This window comes from Puma concolor, chromosome C2 (genome assembly GCF_028749965.1).
Source record: "Puma concolor isolate L17-30 chromosome C2, mPumCon1.1.hap2, whole genome shotgun sequence".
Taxonomy (NCBI): domain Eukaryota; kingdom Metazoa; phylum Chordata; class Mammalia; order Carnivora; family Felidae; genus Puma; species Puma concolor.
This window is the reverse complement of record NC_141675.1, coordinates 149,950,417-149,967,021: the sequence shown is the minus strand read 5'-3', so window position 1 is coordinate 149,967,021 and position 16,605 is coordinate 149,950,417. Positions and strand designations below refer to the sequence as shown.

General features: G+C 47.5%; 1 protein-coding gene across 7 annotated transcripts in view; it reads left to right on the top strand.

The window, feature by feature from the left end:
- Positions 1 to 16,605, top strand: part of RUNX1 (RUNX family transcription factor 1) — a 259,423-nt gene that overhangs the window by 185,341 nt on the left and 57,477 nt on the right. For all 7 annotated transcript variants that reach the window (XM_086675931.1, XM_086675930.1, XM_086675926.1 and 4 more), the window contains one exon: positions 5,693 to 5,797. In XM_086675931.1, coding sequence (XP_086532057.1) covers positions 5,693 to 5,797 — 105 coding nt within the window. The remainder of the gene's footprint in view (positions 1 to 5,692; positions 5,798 to 16,605) is intronic.

Genomic DNA, 16,605 nt, shown 5'->3' with positions numbered 1-16,605 from the left:
TGATCGGAGGAACACAAGCAAGTCGAAGGCAGAGTTTTCCCAGAGTGGAAAAATGTCACACACACCTGTGAACAAAGTGTCATCACTTATTACCTCCGTCTATGAGGTCATGAGCAGATGTCCTGGTGCTCAAAGCCGTAAACAAGAGCCCATTGTGAGGGGAGCAAGCGGAATATCCCCACCGTCGTGAACAGCACGTTCCTGGGGCCAGAACGCCCCAGCTAGTGGCTCTTGCTGGACGGACGGTCACATTTCTTGTGACCGCACATAAAACGATGGGCGAAAATAAAATGATAGAGTTAGAATTATGGGCAACAATTTCACAAGTATTCACCTTGGTTGGATTTCATTCCCGATGAAGCAGGCCAGTCTGTGGTTGCCCGGGGTGGGGGGGGGGGGTGGCATTAAATGCTCGGCTGCCAGGAGCCCAAATTCAGCCCCATAAGAAGCTGCTTCTGAACTATAACCCAGGCTCACGGTTAGCTGTCGAGCACAGTGTGGGTATAGTGAAGTCACGGGGGCTACATTCGCTTTCTGGGGCAATGGTAGAGGATGGAAGGTATGCCAGGAGTCTGGATTCCCAGTGCTGCTGTCACTGAGTTTGCAAATCGGGTTTGGGGATTTCCTGACGACAACGTGAAGAACAGTGGGTGTAAAGCTGAGAGATCTGGGTTCTGCTGTGTATACAGGCTGTGTGACTTGGGGCAAGTTACGGAATTTCCCCGAGCCTTGGCTCTGCTACCTGTTGACGAGGGACAATAAAATCTCTCTTGTTTACTTCATGAGACCATTCCGAGGACCCAATGCAGTAGTGTAGAGGAAAATGCGTGAAAGGTTGCAAGTTCTACACAAATCTGAAAATGCCAATATTATAGAAACTAATTCTTTGTCGTCATTTAGGAAATCAAGATTAGGATGATCGTATGGGGCACCTGGGTGGCTAAGCCGGTTGAGCGTCCAACTTCTTGATTTCGGTTCAGGTGGTGATCTCACCGTTCGTGACATCAAGCCCCACGTCAGACTCTGCGCTGACAGTGCGGAGCCTGCTTGGGATTCTCCCTCTCTCTCTACCCCTCCCCCACTCGTAGGCACGTGCGTTCCCCCCCTCCCGCCCTCCAAAATGAATAAACGTTTAAAAAAAGGGATAGGATGATTCACTAGGGCTACCAAGGGAGTGGGACCATTTCAGAGGGTAAAATATACAGGTGCCTGTAGAGAACTCGTTAGTCATAATGTCAAGACCGGAACTCTGACGACATTCGGTGTTTGGACTAGCTTGTATAATGTTCCCTAAAAACTCATGTTCACGGGGAACCTCAGAAGGCAACCTTACTTAGATATAGGGGTTTTGCAGATGTAATCAAGTAAGGTGAGGACGTCTCAGGCAAGGGTGGGCCCTAACTCCAATGACTGGTGTCCTTATAAGGAGAAGTGCATTTGGAGACAGAAGCCACACAGGGGAACAAAGTCCATGTGACAGCAGAGGCAGAAGCTGAATGATGAACTTGGACACCAAGGAAAGCCCAGGCTTGCCTGCGAGCACCAGAAGCAGGGACAAGGAAGGAAGGATTCTGCCCCAGAGCCTTCAGAGAGAGCACGGCCCTGCCGACACCTTGATATTGGATTTCTGGCCTCTAGCACTATGAGACAATAAATTTCAGTTGTTTTAAGCCTCCCCCCCCACAACCGTCGGTTTGTGGAAATTTGTTACAGCAGCTCTAGAAAAGTAATACAGTATTTTCACGGACTCTGAAATGCTGACGCTACAGGCGATGGGGGAGGCGCACGGGGGCACAGCTACATGTAGGCACACACATGCACGTGAACATGGGCGCCGGGAGGGCTGTGTCCTCAGAAGATACCGTGAGTTGAAAGTGACCTTGTGGGTATCCCACGACCCCCAGGCTCCCTGTTTTGCAGCTCAGGAGACTGAGATCCAGAGAGGTCACATCGTTTGTTACATGAACTCGTATCTAAGCCTCTGGAAGGAAGAGCAGCCCGGCCCCTCATGCGCCCAGACCTGCTGGGTCCCTGGGGCCACGTCATTACTCACTGCTTGTGTCCTCAAGGTCTTTTTTTTTTGTTTTTAATCCATTTCAATCCCCCTCTACCCTGAAGCCACCTGCTGCCACCTCATCCTTTGCCACCTTCCTCTGAGAAAGGCATGGTGGTCTTGGACCACCATCCCTGTCCTTGGGCTTTTACAGCCACAAACCCGTTCAGTCCCCATCAAAGTCGAAGACCGCTTTTGGAGGCAGATGTGGGGAGGCTGCCTGAAACACGAGCCCGACTTTGAAGCCAGGAACATAGCAGCGGCGGGGGGGGGGGGGGGGGGGGTGGCGGGATGGGCAAAGCAAGGAAGCCTTGACAGGCTGGCCAGGGGGCTGGAGGAAGACAGACCCTAGAGTGGAAATCCCGTGGCCATGAGTCCAGCTGGGGGGAGAGAAGAGTGAGCAAGAAATAACGCGGGGTGGGGGCTCATCGGGGAGAAGGTCCTAATAGCTGGTGTGGGATCCAGTCTTAATACGGTCCATACCTCTTGTAGGGTCTTTTTTTTTTCTTAATGTTTATTTATTTTTGAGAGAGACAGAGTATGAGCAGGGGAGGGGCAGAGAGAGAGGGGACACAGAACTTGAAGCAGGCTCCAGGCTCTGAGCTGTCAGCACAGAGCCCGACGCAGGGCCCGAACCCACGAACCAGGAGATCAAGACCTGAACTGAAGTCAGGCGCTTAACCGATTGAGCCACCCAGGCGCCTTCCCACCTTGTAGGTTCTTGACAAAAGGTGGATGGCCGTAGGGCCCAGAGGACCATGTGGACGGGCCACCTGGGCCATAGTTGCCTTTGCTCCCTTGACCAAGATGGGCAGTTGAACAGGGTGCTGCCTCCACATCGCCGTGCCCTCCTCGCCAGGCCTGACCAGCAGCCCCTCCTGCACGCGCCCCTACCTTAGCGAGATGCCAAGGGGAGAAGTGATCTGGGGTATCGCCTGGCCATATCTGAACGATGTCCTAAAGATGGCAAATCCCTAAAGCCCAAAAGGGATCCTCTCTGGGTTCCAGGAGAGAAGAGCAGCTGATGGGAAGATAAATTTGTGGGCCGGGCCTCCTGGGCTCCTCCAGTGCTCTAGGCCCCTCAGCACCCCTCCCTAGAGAGCAGCCTGGACTGTCAGCCATGACTGTGTTTGCAAAGCCAGGCCGGACGAAGCCGGTTTCAGCATCCAGTGGTTACTTGTCATTGTTCCTCTTATCGCAGGCTTCACTGTAGACAGAATGCAGATCCTTGGGGACTGTTCACTGGGGACTTTTCATGATTAGGAATCACTAGCTTGCTGTGGCCAAAGATTACGCAGTAGACCCTTGGACAACATGGGTTGAACCATGCAGGTTCATGTACATGCAGATTTTTTTTGATAAATACAGTACAGGACTGTAAACATATTTTCTCTTCCTTACGATTTTCTTAATAATATTTTCTTTTCGGGGCACGGGGGTGGCCTAGTCGGTTAAGCGTCTGACTTCAGCTCAGGTCATGATCTCACGGTTCGTGGGTTCAAGCCCCACATCAAGCTCTCTGCTGTCAGCATGGAGCCCGCTTCAGATCCTCTGTTCCCCCCTCTCTCTGCCCCTCCCCATTCCCCTGTGTTCTCTCTCCCTCTCAAAAATAAATAAACATTAATAATAATAAGAAGAAGAATATTTCCTTTTCTCTAGCTTCCTTTATGATAAGAACACAGTGTGTAATATACCTGAAATACAAAATTCGTGTTAATCGACTGTTTACGTTATCGGTGAGTCTTCAGATAGGCAGTAGGCTATCGGTAGTTTTTGGGGAGTCAAAGGTTATACATGGATTTTCAACAGGGCAGGGGTCGCTGCCCCTAACACCTGTGTTGTTCAAGGGTCACCTGTGTTTTGATGGAGCTTTTTTGTAGCTTTCCTTGGTGTGAAAACATGCATGACAGTTGAAGATACTCTGTTCTTTCTAACTTGGGGGAGGAAGACAATTTGAGTCTTACGTGGGTTGGGAACAGATAGGGGGATGGGTGGGCCTTTCATTTCTTCTAGGTTTCATTTCATGATACATGACTAAGAGGAGAAACTGTTAAATAGAGACCCACTGCAGTGATGTGGGTGGTCCAGATATCATGCTTAGTCAAACCTTAGGATCCTGTTGGGGAACTCTGAGAAACAGAAAAGGAAAATAATAAAAGCCAGCACAACACACACACACACACACACACACACACACACACACATGCGCACACCTTCAAATATCATGCTCCAGATACCATTTTAATGATTTTACTCCTATGAACTCATTTAACCTCCTCCAAACCCTATAAGGTAGAAAATGTTATATGTATCCATTTTCCAGGTAAGGGCACTGAGGCACAGGGGGGTCTGGGGTCCTGCCAAAGGTCAGCTAGCCCAAGTTCAAACCAAGAGTTCGTCCTTTGAACCACCTAGCCAAAAAATGTTTTCAATGATCAATATATGTGCATATTAATACTTATATTATTAATATTAATTGTTGGTATATTTCTGTTCTGTTAGTTATTTATGTATTTATATGTTAGTCACTGTATTCTGAGTTATATATATATATATTTTAAAACAGTTTTTAAAAGTTACTAAAACCATGGCGGTAGACATATGTTATAAAAAGGTGCTTGCGTCCCATGCATGTATGTGAAGTGTTTGGGTGGAGATCCCCGTGCGTGTACATGTCTCTAGTCCTTATTGAACCTCAGTCTGTCAGTTACATATTGTGAAGTCAGTTTGTTGACTGTAAATTTTGTCTGGCCAATCCCATGAGTACCCAAATAGCATCTAGCATTTAAAAATAATATTTAGGGGTGCCTGGTGGCTCAGTCAGTTAAGCGTCCGACTTCGGCTCAGGTCACGATCTCACGGTTTGTGAGTTCGAGCCCCGTGTCGGGCTCTGTGCTGACAGCTCAGGGCCTGGAGCCTGCTTCGAACTCTGTGTGTCCCTCTCTCTCTGCCCCTCCCCTGCTCACACTCTGTCTGTCTGTCTGTCTCTCTCTCTCTCACTCAAAAAAGAAATGAATAAACGTTAAGAAAAATTTTTAAATAATAATAATATTTAAAGTCCACCAGCAATTAGTGTCTTTGAAATACAGAGAGAATAATTTGAATTTAGCCTATTCCCAAACTCAGGTACTCCGTCTTTCCCAATCCTTGAAGGGGCAAGCAATGTTAAAAAGGAAAGATGAAGCCCTGGGTGTTGTATGGAAACCAATTTGACAATAAACTTCATATATTGGAAAAAAAAAAAAAAAAGGAAAGATGGATACAGTTTCTTTCACTCCTTGGGGACCAGCTCTGGGGGAGTGGATAGCAGCCAATCCGATCCCATGTTCCCTGGAGTCTTGGCTTGAAAGAAAACAAAGCTGAATCTCTCTTGATCCTGTGTTGTTTTATTGATGATTAAACGGAAGCCGTGTAACTATGCGAAGTGTTAACATCTTACACAAATACCAAAGGTGTGCATTCTGGAATTTAAGCAAAGCCAAACTCAAGGGAGTGTTGGAAAAACCATCAACTTGTGCCCAAGAAGTACCACCTTTCCAGTTTGATGGCTGGAAAGCATAAATTAATGGTCAACTACCCAGCGGATATATCCAGGCCATCACCTCATTGTTTTGTGTGTTCTCTTTTGTGTTCCAACAGGGAAAAGCTTCACTTTGACAATCACGGTCTTCACGAACCCACCACAAGTTGCCACGTACCACAGAGCCATCAAAATCACAGTGGATGGACCCCGGGAACCTCGAAGTAAGTGGGCCCCCCCCTCGGGGCTGGCAAACCTCTGGGCTGGGACACTGAGGCACCAGGGACGGTATCTCAGAATCCTTGGGTTTGACTGACGTTGCTCAAATGCGGCTAAAACTTGTGTCAGAGAGGGATAGGAGGCTCCTGCAGGGAGAGAGAATTTTATCGTTGACAGTTGTCAAAGTTTGTCTCTGAGCACTGGGCTCCTTTTAAAGCATTCTCTTAAAAGGCAGAAGCAAATCAGCCTGAGTCAAATGTGTGTTGGAAGCATGTTGGGGCTGCATGAAACTAAGGACTAGTCCCTCAAATACACGGTGAAGTTCAACAGTATCAGAAACGAACAGTAAATGGAAGAATGGCCAGCCGCAGGGGTGGCCCAAAAAAAAAAAAAATGCCTGAGGGTCAGAGTGGACCACAAGTAGTGATTACTATCCACGCTGGCCTTTTATTCATTTGTTAAGGCCAGAGATGAAAACTATGAAAATGACCATGTCTTTTCCGTGGCATAGATCAGAATCTTATTACAGGATTGATTAAAATAGAGAATGGGAGGGCAGAAGAATTCCTGGGGGAAAACCAGTAAATATAGAAAGACGGTACCAAAAAAAAAAAAAAAAAAAAGAAAAAGAAATAGCTCCTGTGAGGAAAGCTTTTTTAAAAAGCAGTGGGGTTGTTTAGTCTGCAGAAAGATGTTTTCACGGTGACTTAATGACTATCTTTGAGTAAACACAAGAGTAACACTCTTTTCCAGAACCACACCCTTCCCCGGGCCGGAGGCTGGGTTCTACCCATCATCTGCATGCCTCCAAACCGTATCAGGTCCCCGGGGTGGAAAATGATTACTGTCTCTTCTGGTGGGAGAGATTCAAAAACAGGGCTTACGCCTGGAGGTTGAGACGCGGGGAGGCGAGGTCGTAAAACGGACTGGTTAAGAATTTGGGTGTTGGGGGTGGGGGGAAACAAGTGGAGTTCTGGTTCACGCGCTTAAGCCTTCAGCAAGTTACGGAACCTCCCCGGACCTCAGTTTCCTCATCTGCAAAATGGAGATAATAGTGAGGGCCGCTTTTATAAGACAGAAAGAGACAACGCTTTGTGCCTGGCACAGAGGATGAACTTGGGAGACGTTGTCCATCCGCAGGAGGGGCTCCCTGCCCGCCTCTGCGGCTGCCGTTCGGCGGGGCTGTCCTCCAGGGGCCTTTCTCGTGGTGGGGGTGCTCATGGGGCTGTAAGGCCGCCCCCAGGCGTGACTCTACAGGTCACCCCGTGCTCACCCCAAGTCGTGCCTCATAGTGTCTTGATCCCATAGAACCATCCCATGTGCTGCCTCAGCTTTCTCAGTGCCCCAGAGAGGGAAGAACCCCCACAGGGAAACCACACCCGCCGGGAAGAGCCCCCCAGGATGTGGCATTCCATTCACGAGGAGCGCCTGGGTGCAGCCCGCCTGCTCCGTGTGACTCCCTTTATCTCTGACCTCGGTTACCGCCTCTCCGCTTTTTCTCTTGAAGTCACGGAGACCATCTGTCGGGTCATGCCCAGACTCAGGAAACTCTGGGACTTTGGTGGCATCCCCCTGATTCCAGTCTGTGTTTGAACAGCCAGGCCACAGGCACAGGACCACACAGTGACAGCCAAACCCAGTTTTGTAGGTTTCCAAAGTAGGCGTGGCAAACTGAAGACTCATAGTGACCCTGTCATATTAATAACGGAACAGAAACACCCAGCAGGCGCCTTGGCTCTCTGTAGAGGACCAAAGAGGAAGCAGGCTTAGATTCGAGCAAAGCCCAGGGTTGGGGGGCAGGGGGCATGCAGGCGGCTGTGAGGTGTCAGGAAAATGACTCTGGGGGTCGCGAAGTCGTGAGAGAGGCTCACTCGGTGGTTGTAGAATCTCTGTCTTTAAAAATAGAAACAGTAGTTTCGACTCAGACCGTTCAAACGCTGACCTGCCTGGAGGAAGAAGCTTTATAACCAGGTGACCCCTTGATATACCTCTACCTCTGTTATTCTCTCATGCAGAAAAAAGGGCAGGTTTTTGCCCCACTGCTTGTATTTCCTGTAACATTCAAAGAAGCATCCAGGTGGCTGAACTTGAGAAAAACAAATGATGGTCGCTCTGACTGTTAAGAATTGGCAGCCGGAGGGGAAAATATGGTATTGTAAGGGCCTGCCTGTGTATACAGTTGACTCCCCTGCTGTTTTATAACTCCAGAAAGCGGTCACGATTGAGAAGGGCTCTCTGAACAGACAGAAGGGATTTGCTCCAGAGGCATCCATTTTTATGGTGTCTCTCCTGCCAAATGGAATTTGGGGTCTTAGGAAAAATTAAATGGGAGGTGCTAAGCATGCTATAGAGAGGTGTTACAGTCCCAAGTAGACAGTCTCGCATTTCACAAAGGTCTTCTAGAAGGAGAATTAAATGTACACAGACTCCCAGAGGGGCTTGAGTAATGCTGACTTTTCTATTCACCCAGGAAGCAAGGGTGGGGCCCCTCACTGCTAATATTAGTATGCTGTTTTCCTCGTTATGTGAACATCTCGATTCAAGGTGGGAACTACTTTTTGATGAAGTTCTGCTCGCAGCCATTTTGTTTTTAACGAGAAAGTGAACAGAGTTGGGTTTTTTTCTTCCCCCAGCTTTCTTGAGATGTCATTGACCTATAGCATTGTGTAAGTTTCAGGTTTGCAACATGATGATTCGATGTACGTGTATGTTGCAAAACGATTACCACGGCAAGATGAGTTAACAGATCCATCCACTCAAATAGTGTGTGCGTGCGTGTGTGCATGCTGAGAACTTTTACGATCTGTTTGCCTGGCAACTTTCAACTATACGACACAGTGTTGTCAACCGTAGTCGTCATGCTATACGTTACATCCACAGGACCCGTTCATCTTACAACCGGAAGCTTGTACCCCTTCACCATCTTTGCCTACTTCCCTGCACTCATTCTATCCCCATCCCCCGCCCCTGCCCCTGCCCCCACTGATCGGCTCTCTGTTTCCATGAGTTCTTCTCTCTCTTTTTTTTTTTTTTTTTTTTTTTTTTAGATTTTACATGTGAGATCATCCCGTATTTGTCTTTCTCTGTCTGACTTATTTCCCGTAGCATGATATCCTCAGTGTTCATCCATGTTGTTGCAAATGGCAGCATTTCCTTCCTTATTAAGCCCGAATGATATTCCAGTATGTAGTTATGGCAAAGTGGCCCTGGCATTGACAAGGACAATCGTTTTGAAAAGTTCTATCGTTTCATGGCATCAAAGAGCGGGGGAGCTGAAGAGAGAGAGCCTCCGGGCCTCGTGGCCTCAGAGAGAAGGGAAAGTCCCAGAGAAATGAAATGATTTGCCTTGGTTGAGAAAAAGTAGTTGGTAATAAGGCAGGAGGAGAACGAGGGGCTCCTGGTACCTCATCCTGTTCTGCTGTCCACCTGTCCATTCACCTCTTCATCTCCCTGGGCCATCTGTCCACCACCTATGCCAAAGTCTCTGAGCTGGCTTCTCACCCTCGTGTTTTAAGTGAGGCGATAGCTCATCGGGCTTCTCGCGTTCATCCCAGCTGTAAGATGGTCTGAAAGGGGCAAATGGTGGTGCTTCATTGCAGGCATGGAGGCCTTTAACTTGAAACACTCATGCAAAGAACCAGAAGAAAAGCTTATCTCACTCAACCTGACACTCAGGTGACTAAGGAAAGAACAGTGGGGACGTCTGGGTGGCTGAGTCGGTTAAGCGTCACACTCTTGATTTCGGCTCGGGCCACGATCTCACGGTTCGTGAGGTCAAGCCCCGTGTCAGGCTCTGTGCAGACAGCGTGGAGCCCGCTTGGGATTCTCTCTCCCTCTCTCTCTGCCCCTCCCTCCTCGGCTCATGCATTCTCTCTCTCAAAATAAATAAACGTTAAGAAAAGAAAGAAAAGGACTATGAATTAGAGAGCATGCCACAGCTGACTTTTCTAGGCCAAAGGGATAACTTGGTCCTTCCCACCCCACTTTCCTGGGTTTCGGTGGTGAAGGTACAGCAAAAAGTGTATTCCGGAGAGAACTGAGAACCGTTTTCACCTCAGATGGTTACTTTGCTCTTTTGCAGTAACTGACCTGCCACTTAGTGAGTCAAAACTTGGTTGTTTTTTTTTTTTTTCCACACTCCGTGAGATTTATTTTTCATGTCAGACTAAGAGAGAAATTACCAGTTGATGAAAAATTAAATTTATTATGGAGAAAGAGCACTGTCCGCAGGCATTTTCTCTGTGGGGATCGGTTCTTGCAAGCAGCAGTATGCAGCTAGTACACAGATGCCACAATCCTGGGTGGCTTGTTATGCAAATGACGGTACATTTCCAGGACGGAGACAGAACCACACTTTGTGGCTTGTTAACACATTGAAAGAAAAAGTCTTCTCGTTACGCGGGAGAGACAGGGCGACCGGCCTTTTCAGGAAAACGGTACTCGAGAGTTGTTTTTCATGTATTTTTTATATTTGAGGGGATCTAATGAAAACTCCTAGCTCGAGCCCATGGATCTGTGATATGATAATACTGAGATACCGAAGCACATTCTCTGCAGCTGTTTGACTAAATAATTTGTGTGGCGGCCCAGGGCCGTGGAAGAAGACATTTTGCTAAGGAGAGATTGAGGAGAGTTAGCAGCCGGGACCCTAAGTGACCCGACGGGCAGGGGGTGGGGATCCCAGGGCTGCGGACTGGAGAGTCCTTCTGATGTCACAAGCCATTACCTGTCTGGCCAGATAGCTGTTAACTTCTGGAACATTGAGCAACCTAATTAAAAATTGAAAAGATTAATAAAACAAATATTGGCCATCTCTGGGACAACACCTGCCCTCAGGTTAAAGGAGTCCTTCACAGTAACTGCTGTGCTGGCTTGGAATTCACAATAACAGGGAGCTAGGTGGAGCCGTTCCTGAAAAACTTCGGAAAATGCCATTTTCTGGGGCACCAGCCGTCTTGCCGGCTCACTTTCTTAAAACAGGGAATCGTAGTTAAAACAGGTCCACCGAAGGGCCTAACTCTTCATCGCTCCATTGCTTTGCTGAGGACTCTGTGGAGGTCACATCACACAAATACATTTCCTTCTGTGATTTTGAATGTAAGTAGCAGATCTCCAATAGACAGAAGAAACAAGATCCTTCAACATGGAGAGTGTGTCTGGAGGGAAAAACAGGAATGCGTGGAAGGTACCAGTACATGGTGGCGATAACGAGCCTAAACATATTTGAGATGGAGTCTCCTTGGAAGAGTGTGAGATGAGCAGAAGTGTTTGCGGATTGCTCTTGCGACTAAGGCACAGGGTTTCCTTAACTACTGTTTTCTCTTAATCATAAAGACACCTAATAACAATAATAGCTAACACTTAGTGCTGATTGTCTGCCCAACACCATTCAAAGGGCTTCCCGTACATCAACTGATCTAATCTTTGCGAGAACAGGTGAGGAAGTGGAAGCAAAGAGAAGAGACATCCCTCGCTCAAGGTCACAGGGTCAGTAAGCGAGAACTGAAACGAAACAGCCCAGACGCGGCCATCCGCAGCCGCCACGGTCTGTTTTGAAGAACTGCGCCAACCCCTCCTTGCGCTTCATGGTATTGAAATTTCTGCCTCAGAAATTTTTTATTAGGAGAGTGTATCAATCCGACTGTGGTTCAAATACAGCCGTCTTCAAGAAAGCCGAGCCTCGTAGCCTTGGCAGTCATTGGACAGGAAGGGAACCCGCATTCGCCCTTGGATGAGGTTGTAATGCAATATGGCCTGGGGCACAGGGCGGGACCCGGTGAACGGCCATGTGGTCACAGGTACCGATGGTTGGTTCCATGTCTGTCACCAGGGTCTGCTTGGGGACGGACGTGAAGCAGGGACCTCCAGTGTTGGCATGCAGGAAAGATGAATCAGGTAACAAAATGAGGAGTGCCTGGGTAGCTAGCTCAGTCGGTTTAGCATTTGACTTCAGCTCAGGTCAGGCTCTCCCAGTTCGTGAGATCGAGCCCTGCATCGGGCTCTGTGCTGCCAGCTCAGAGCCTGCAGCCTGCTTCAGATTCTGTGCCTCCTTCTGTCGCCCGCTCATGCTCTGCTCTCTTTCTCTCTCTCTCTCTCTGTCTCAAAAATAAAGAAACATGAAAACAGAATTGTTTTAATGTAACAAAATGATCACTTGAACAGTCCAAGTCTTGTGCCCCCTCCCCCCCACCTTTGGCAAAGAGCTTCCTGGAAGGTCCAGATATACGGGTGCAGCCCTCTGGAAAGATGAAAATTTGTGTCATTTGCCACCAAATGGTTAGTGGAAGGCCAGGCAGTTTTACAGGTCTGTGAGCTCAGGATTGCAGTTATCCGTCTACAGTCGCTTTGTTTGCTCAGAACTGCTTAAGCATTTCTTCCAGTTAACGAACAGTGATCTACTTAATCCTCTGGATTTTTCAAATATCAGATTTGGACCTCAGTTTTTTTTTCTAGATGAAATCTGGCTCCACAAAAGAAAAAGGAAATAATGCTATCTTCTTCCCTCCCACTCAGATATAAAGTAAGAGACAGGCTGAGGGTCAAAGAAGAGGAAATGTTCTACTGCCTTATATCCCTCCCCCCCACTCTGAGAGGCATTTCGGTGCTACGATGGACATTCTGGGGTGACTTTCTCTGGTACTGTAATTCTCATGTGCTAAGTTTCCCAACAACCCCCAAGACTTAGCAATGGCAGTTTTTCAAGGATTATTAATAATGTGCCTAAGTGTTTCCAATGAATTTTAGAACCTCTTTCTGCTTGTTATTTTTAGTGGTATGAAACAAGATTAAGAAGACTTTTATATAAAGATTTCCCTGACCCTTGAGTTTTTGATGGACTTAATTCAGGCCCAGGTCCAAAAGGGTCCCTTGGACAAATGGGAATAGAGGAAGATCCTGGGAGAAGTATGCTTCTGTCCCTGGAAACAGGGATAACCCCTCCTCGGTGCTCACCAAGACCCGGGGAGGCCTATGACCTCTTGGTAACTAGCTCTATTTTATATCAAGGTTACTAAGATTTTTTAGATGGTATTTACATTGCTGTAGAAAGGAAGGGGCAAAAATCCATTCCAGGTACCAGTGAGAATGCCAGGAAAGAATCTGGGCACCTTCACAGTCTGATGGAGGAGAAAGAGGAGAGAGGAAGCAGGCAGTGAAATTTAGACCATTACCTTGGATTTCTCTTTCCATCGAGGCCATTGTAAACCGAAGCACGGTCTTGAGTTTCACCCCGGTGAGGTCAAGATCTAAGCTAATATATCACAGCCCTTGTTAGAATTTACTATATGAAGTGCTAAAAGGAGAAAAAAGAATCTGTCTCTCTCGAGGCTGCCATTTCTTAATCTTAAAACATGTAGAAAGGTCTCTGGGTCCTGAACGGGGGACCTGGGTTTCACGATGACGCCATCAGGCCAGTGGATGTGACCTCAAGCAGTTATCTCAAGTACTTTCTTCCTCACTTTCCTCTTCTGACCAACCAGACGATGGGATGAGATAATCTCTAAATTAGCTCCCACTTGGAAGGGGTAACAAAATATTGTCCGAAAAACAGAGCCCTAAGTTCCACACAAGCAAGGCCCCTTTGAGGCCGAGTCTCTGGGCCCCCTTCCCTGGGGGAAGGAGACTCCGTCCTGTGTGACATCGGACATATCCACATGCACCCACATGTGTGATATGTTGGATACCATTGTGGGTTTTTTTTCTTCTGTAAATTTTTGAAAGAGCTTTCATCATTTTTTTTTTTTAATTGTTATTGTTTATTTAGTTTTGAGACCGGGACAGAGCACGAGCAGGGGAGGGACAGAGAGAGAGGGAGACACACAATGCAAAGCAGGTTCCAGGCTCCAAGCTGTCAACACAGAGCCCGACGCGGGGCTCGAACCCATGAATTTCGAGCTCATGACCTGAGCCGAAGTCAGACGCTTAACCGACTGAGCCACCCAGGCGCCCCATTTTGTCATTTATTTTTGAAATTATCTGGCTGTGAGTAACTTGTTTTATTACCTTCAGCCCCGATTTCACCGCCATGAACAAGGTGAGTGCAGTCAGGGGCTGAGATCCCCATATCCTCACTTGCTAACTGTGTGGGTGACCATACCGGGGAGGGAGGGGAGGCTGAGCCTCCATAAAACAAGGACAGTGGCTTTATTAACCTCACATGGCTGGGAGGCTGGATAAGACAGCCTCTGTGGAACGTGTAGGGCCCACAATAAGTGTTCAGAAGACAGAGCAATTATTTGCATTTGGTCTTAGAGTTCTTTGGCTATGAGAAAACTCTAAGCCAAAAAAAAAAAAAAATTGAGAATCCTCAGTTTAAAAATTCATGAAGTCGCCATCATGCTGCATTTTTTAAGACATTTATTAAACATTTATAAATTTTGATTTTTTTTTTTCAGTTTTCCTTTTGTATTTAGCCCCAGCAAAATTTCTTTCCTGGCATTTTTATGGACCCTTGAAACACTCCAGGCACTGTTCCTCAGTCCCTCTTGGGTAAAATGTTGCTCCCAAGTCCCTCTTGCTCCCAAATGTTGAACTTTGTGAAAAATTCCAGGGGAAAAAATCCTGTCTGAGTAACATCGCAAGTCGGTGCTGAGATCTAACGTGTGGGCTCTTTTCAATATAGGCATGACAGGGCTGTAGGACACGCTCTTCCGTACTATTCTAGAAAACTGACAAAGTGCGCCAGAGGCCCCTGGAATCTGAATTCTTGCCCCAGAGGAAGGCAGCTCTCCTCCCGGGGTACCTGGACCCGCCAGCCACAGGCAAGCTTTGCAGGCGTAGGAAACCTGCTCAGCCACCCTAAACCATCGTGTCTTTCTAGACTTGTTTTGGTTTTTTGGTTTTGGGCGTTTTTTTGATATTTTGGTATCTGTTTGTAGGGCTTTTCTTCATTTCCCCCCAAAGACATTCAGTGGCACATTTCAATGACCTGGTGCTCCCACCCTACAGATTTGGAGACTTTTCCGGGTGCGCGTGGTGGGGCAGTTAGCATCCCACGGACCCTGTGGCCTGAGGGGAGTGGCTGAGCCGAGGTCCGTGGGTAGCATCCAGTTGCCCTGTGAGGGGACCTGAGCTGGGGCATTGGTAACCTCGGGTGCTACAGCAACAGGTGGGCCCCAGCTCCGTGAATGCCACTGCCAAGGCCGGCACGTGGACCTGTGCCTGTGGATGGAACTGGGTTTGGCCGTGCCGCACGCGTTATCAGATCGGCTTCTTGACTGTGGGACGGATCTAGAATTTTTTCGTACACCAGCCACTTCCGCTTTTCGTTTTGAAAACAAACTAACAGGGACGCCTGTGTGGCTCAGTCAGTGAAGCGTCCAACTTCAGCTCAGGTCAGGATCTCAGGGTTCATGAGTTCGAGCCCCACACCGAGCTCTCTGATGTCAGCACAGAGCCTGCGTAGGATCCTCTGTCCCCCTTTCTCTCTGCCCCTTGCCTGCTCACTCACTCTTTCTCTCTCTCTCAAAAAAATAAGTAAATAAGAACATTTATTGAAAAAAGAAAAGAAAGCAAACAAACAAAACTCTGCTCAAGTTTTCCCGAAGGCTTGGGTTTTTTTCCTGTAAGCGAGGTAGCCAAGAAAGTCCTCAAGTAAGAATTAGATCCAATGGGTCTCCTAGAACTCCATCACCACAGAGAAAAAAAACAAACAAAGCAAAACCCAGAAGTTCAGCTTAAATAAGTAAAAGCCACCCCCTCGCCCTAGATCTGTATTTAAGTTCATTTGGGCTCACTTGAAATTTTCGTGTTCCGTTCTTTCAGTGTGCTTGTCCTTGATAATTGAGCTGTCTTCAAGGGTTTTTGCCATGAAAAGTTGACAATAAAGAAGGGATAAACTAAAAACAAATCATTTAGGTACCCAAAGCAAAGTTCTTTTCTCTTTGCCTTCCTTTTCTTTTTCTTTTCTTTTTCTTTTTTTTTTTTTTTTTTTTTTAAGGAACACGACTGAATTAATCTGCCAACTCCCTGGACCCCTATAAAGTAAGTTAATGGTAGTACAGTAGTTTGTTACTTCCATGATCTACATATACTCAGGTTCCATTAAAGCCAGTATTCAGTAAAGCTGAGACCGTTATGGAAGTCTCTCGGTATTCTTTCATTTACCGAAATGTCGAACACTTGATCTATGTGTTTGGTTGGTTTTGTTTTTGTTTTTGTTCACCGTGGCCCAGAAGTCAGTCTTCTGGTCATTTGAGATAAAATGTAAATATTTTGAAATAAGTAAATCCTTAAGGACGGTATTGCATTTATGGCCCCTTTTGGATTTGTTCCCGGGATCACCTTATTTTTACTTAGCTTTGAAGTGGCTTTGTGATATTTCCAATTCATTCACTTTAAAGAGCTACAGAAAACTGCACACAGTCACATCTTTTTGTTTGTCTCCAGCATTGCCAACAGGGCATAACCCCGGGTTTCAGAAACGGAGCAGAGAGCTCTGAGCCGGAGGGAGTGAGAGAGGCATTTGCAGCTGGACCAGCCCGGCTTCGGGCGTCATCCCTGCCACTGACCAGTGGCACATCAGTTTCCCCATCTGAAGAATGGGCTTAGCGACACCTGCCTTGCCGGAGGGTGTGAAGGTGAAAGGAGTGTGCCTGAGAGGCAGGCTAGAGTGGGGGTTGGCAACTGGAGAGTTGGCTGCTTCCTTCAACCCCGCCTCTCCTCCATGATCAGATTAGCCTCCCCAAGCTCAGCCCTCTCGGGTGTAAAACCAGGAGGGTGATATCCCTATGAGAGGGAGGTCTTGTGCAGATTGATGATAGCACAGCCTGGCACAGAGGAGCTCCTTAAATATTAGCACATGCCCTGGACACAG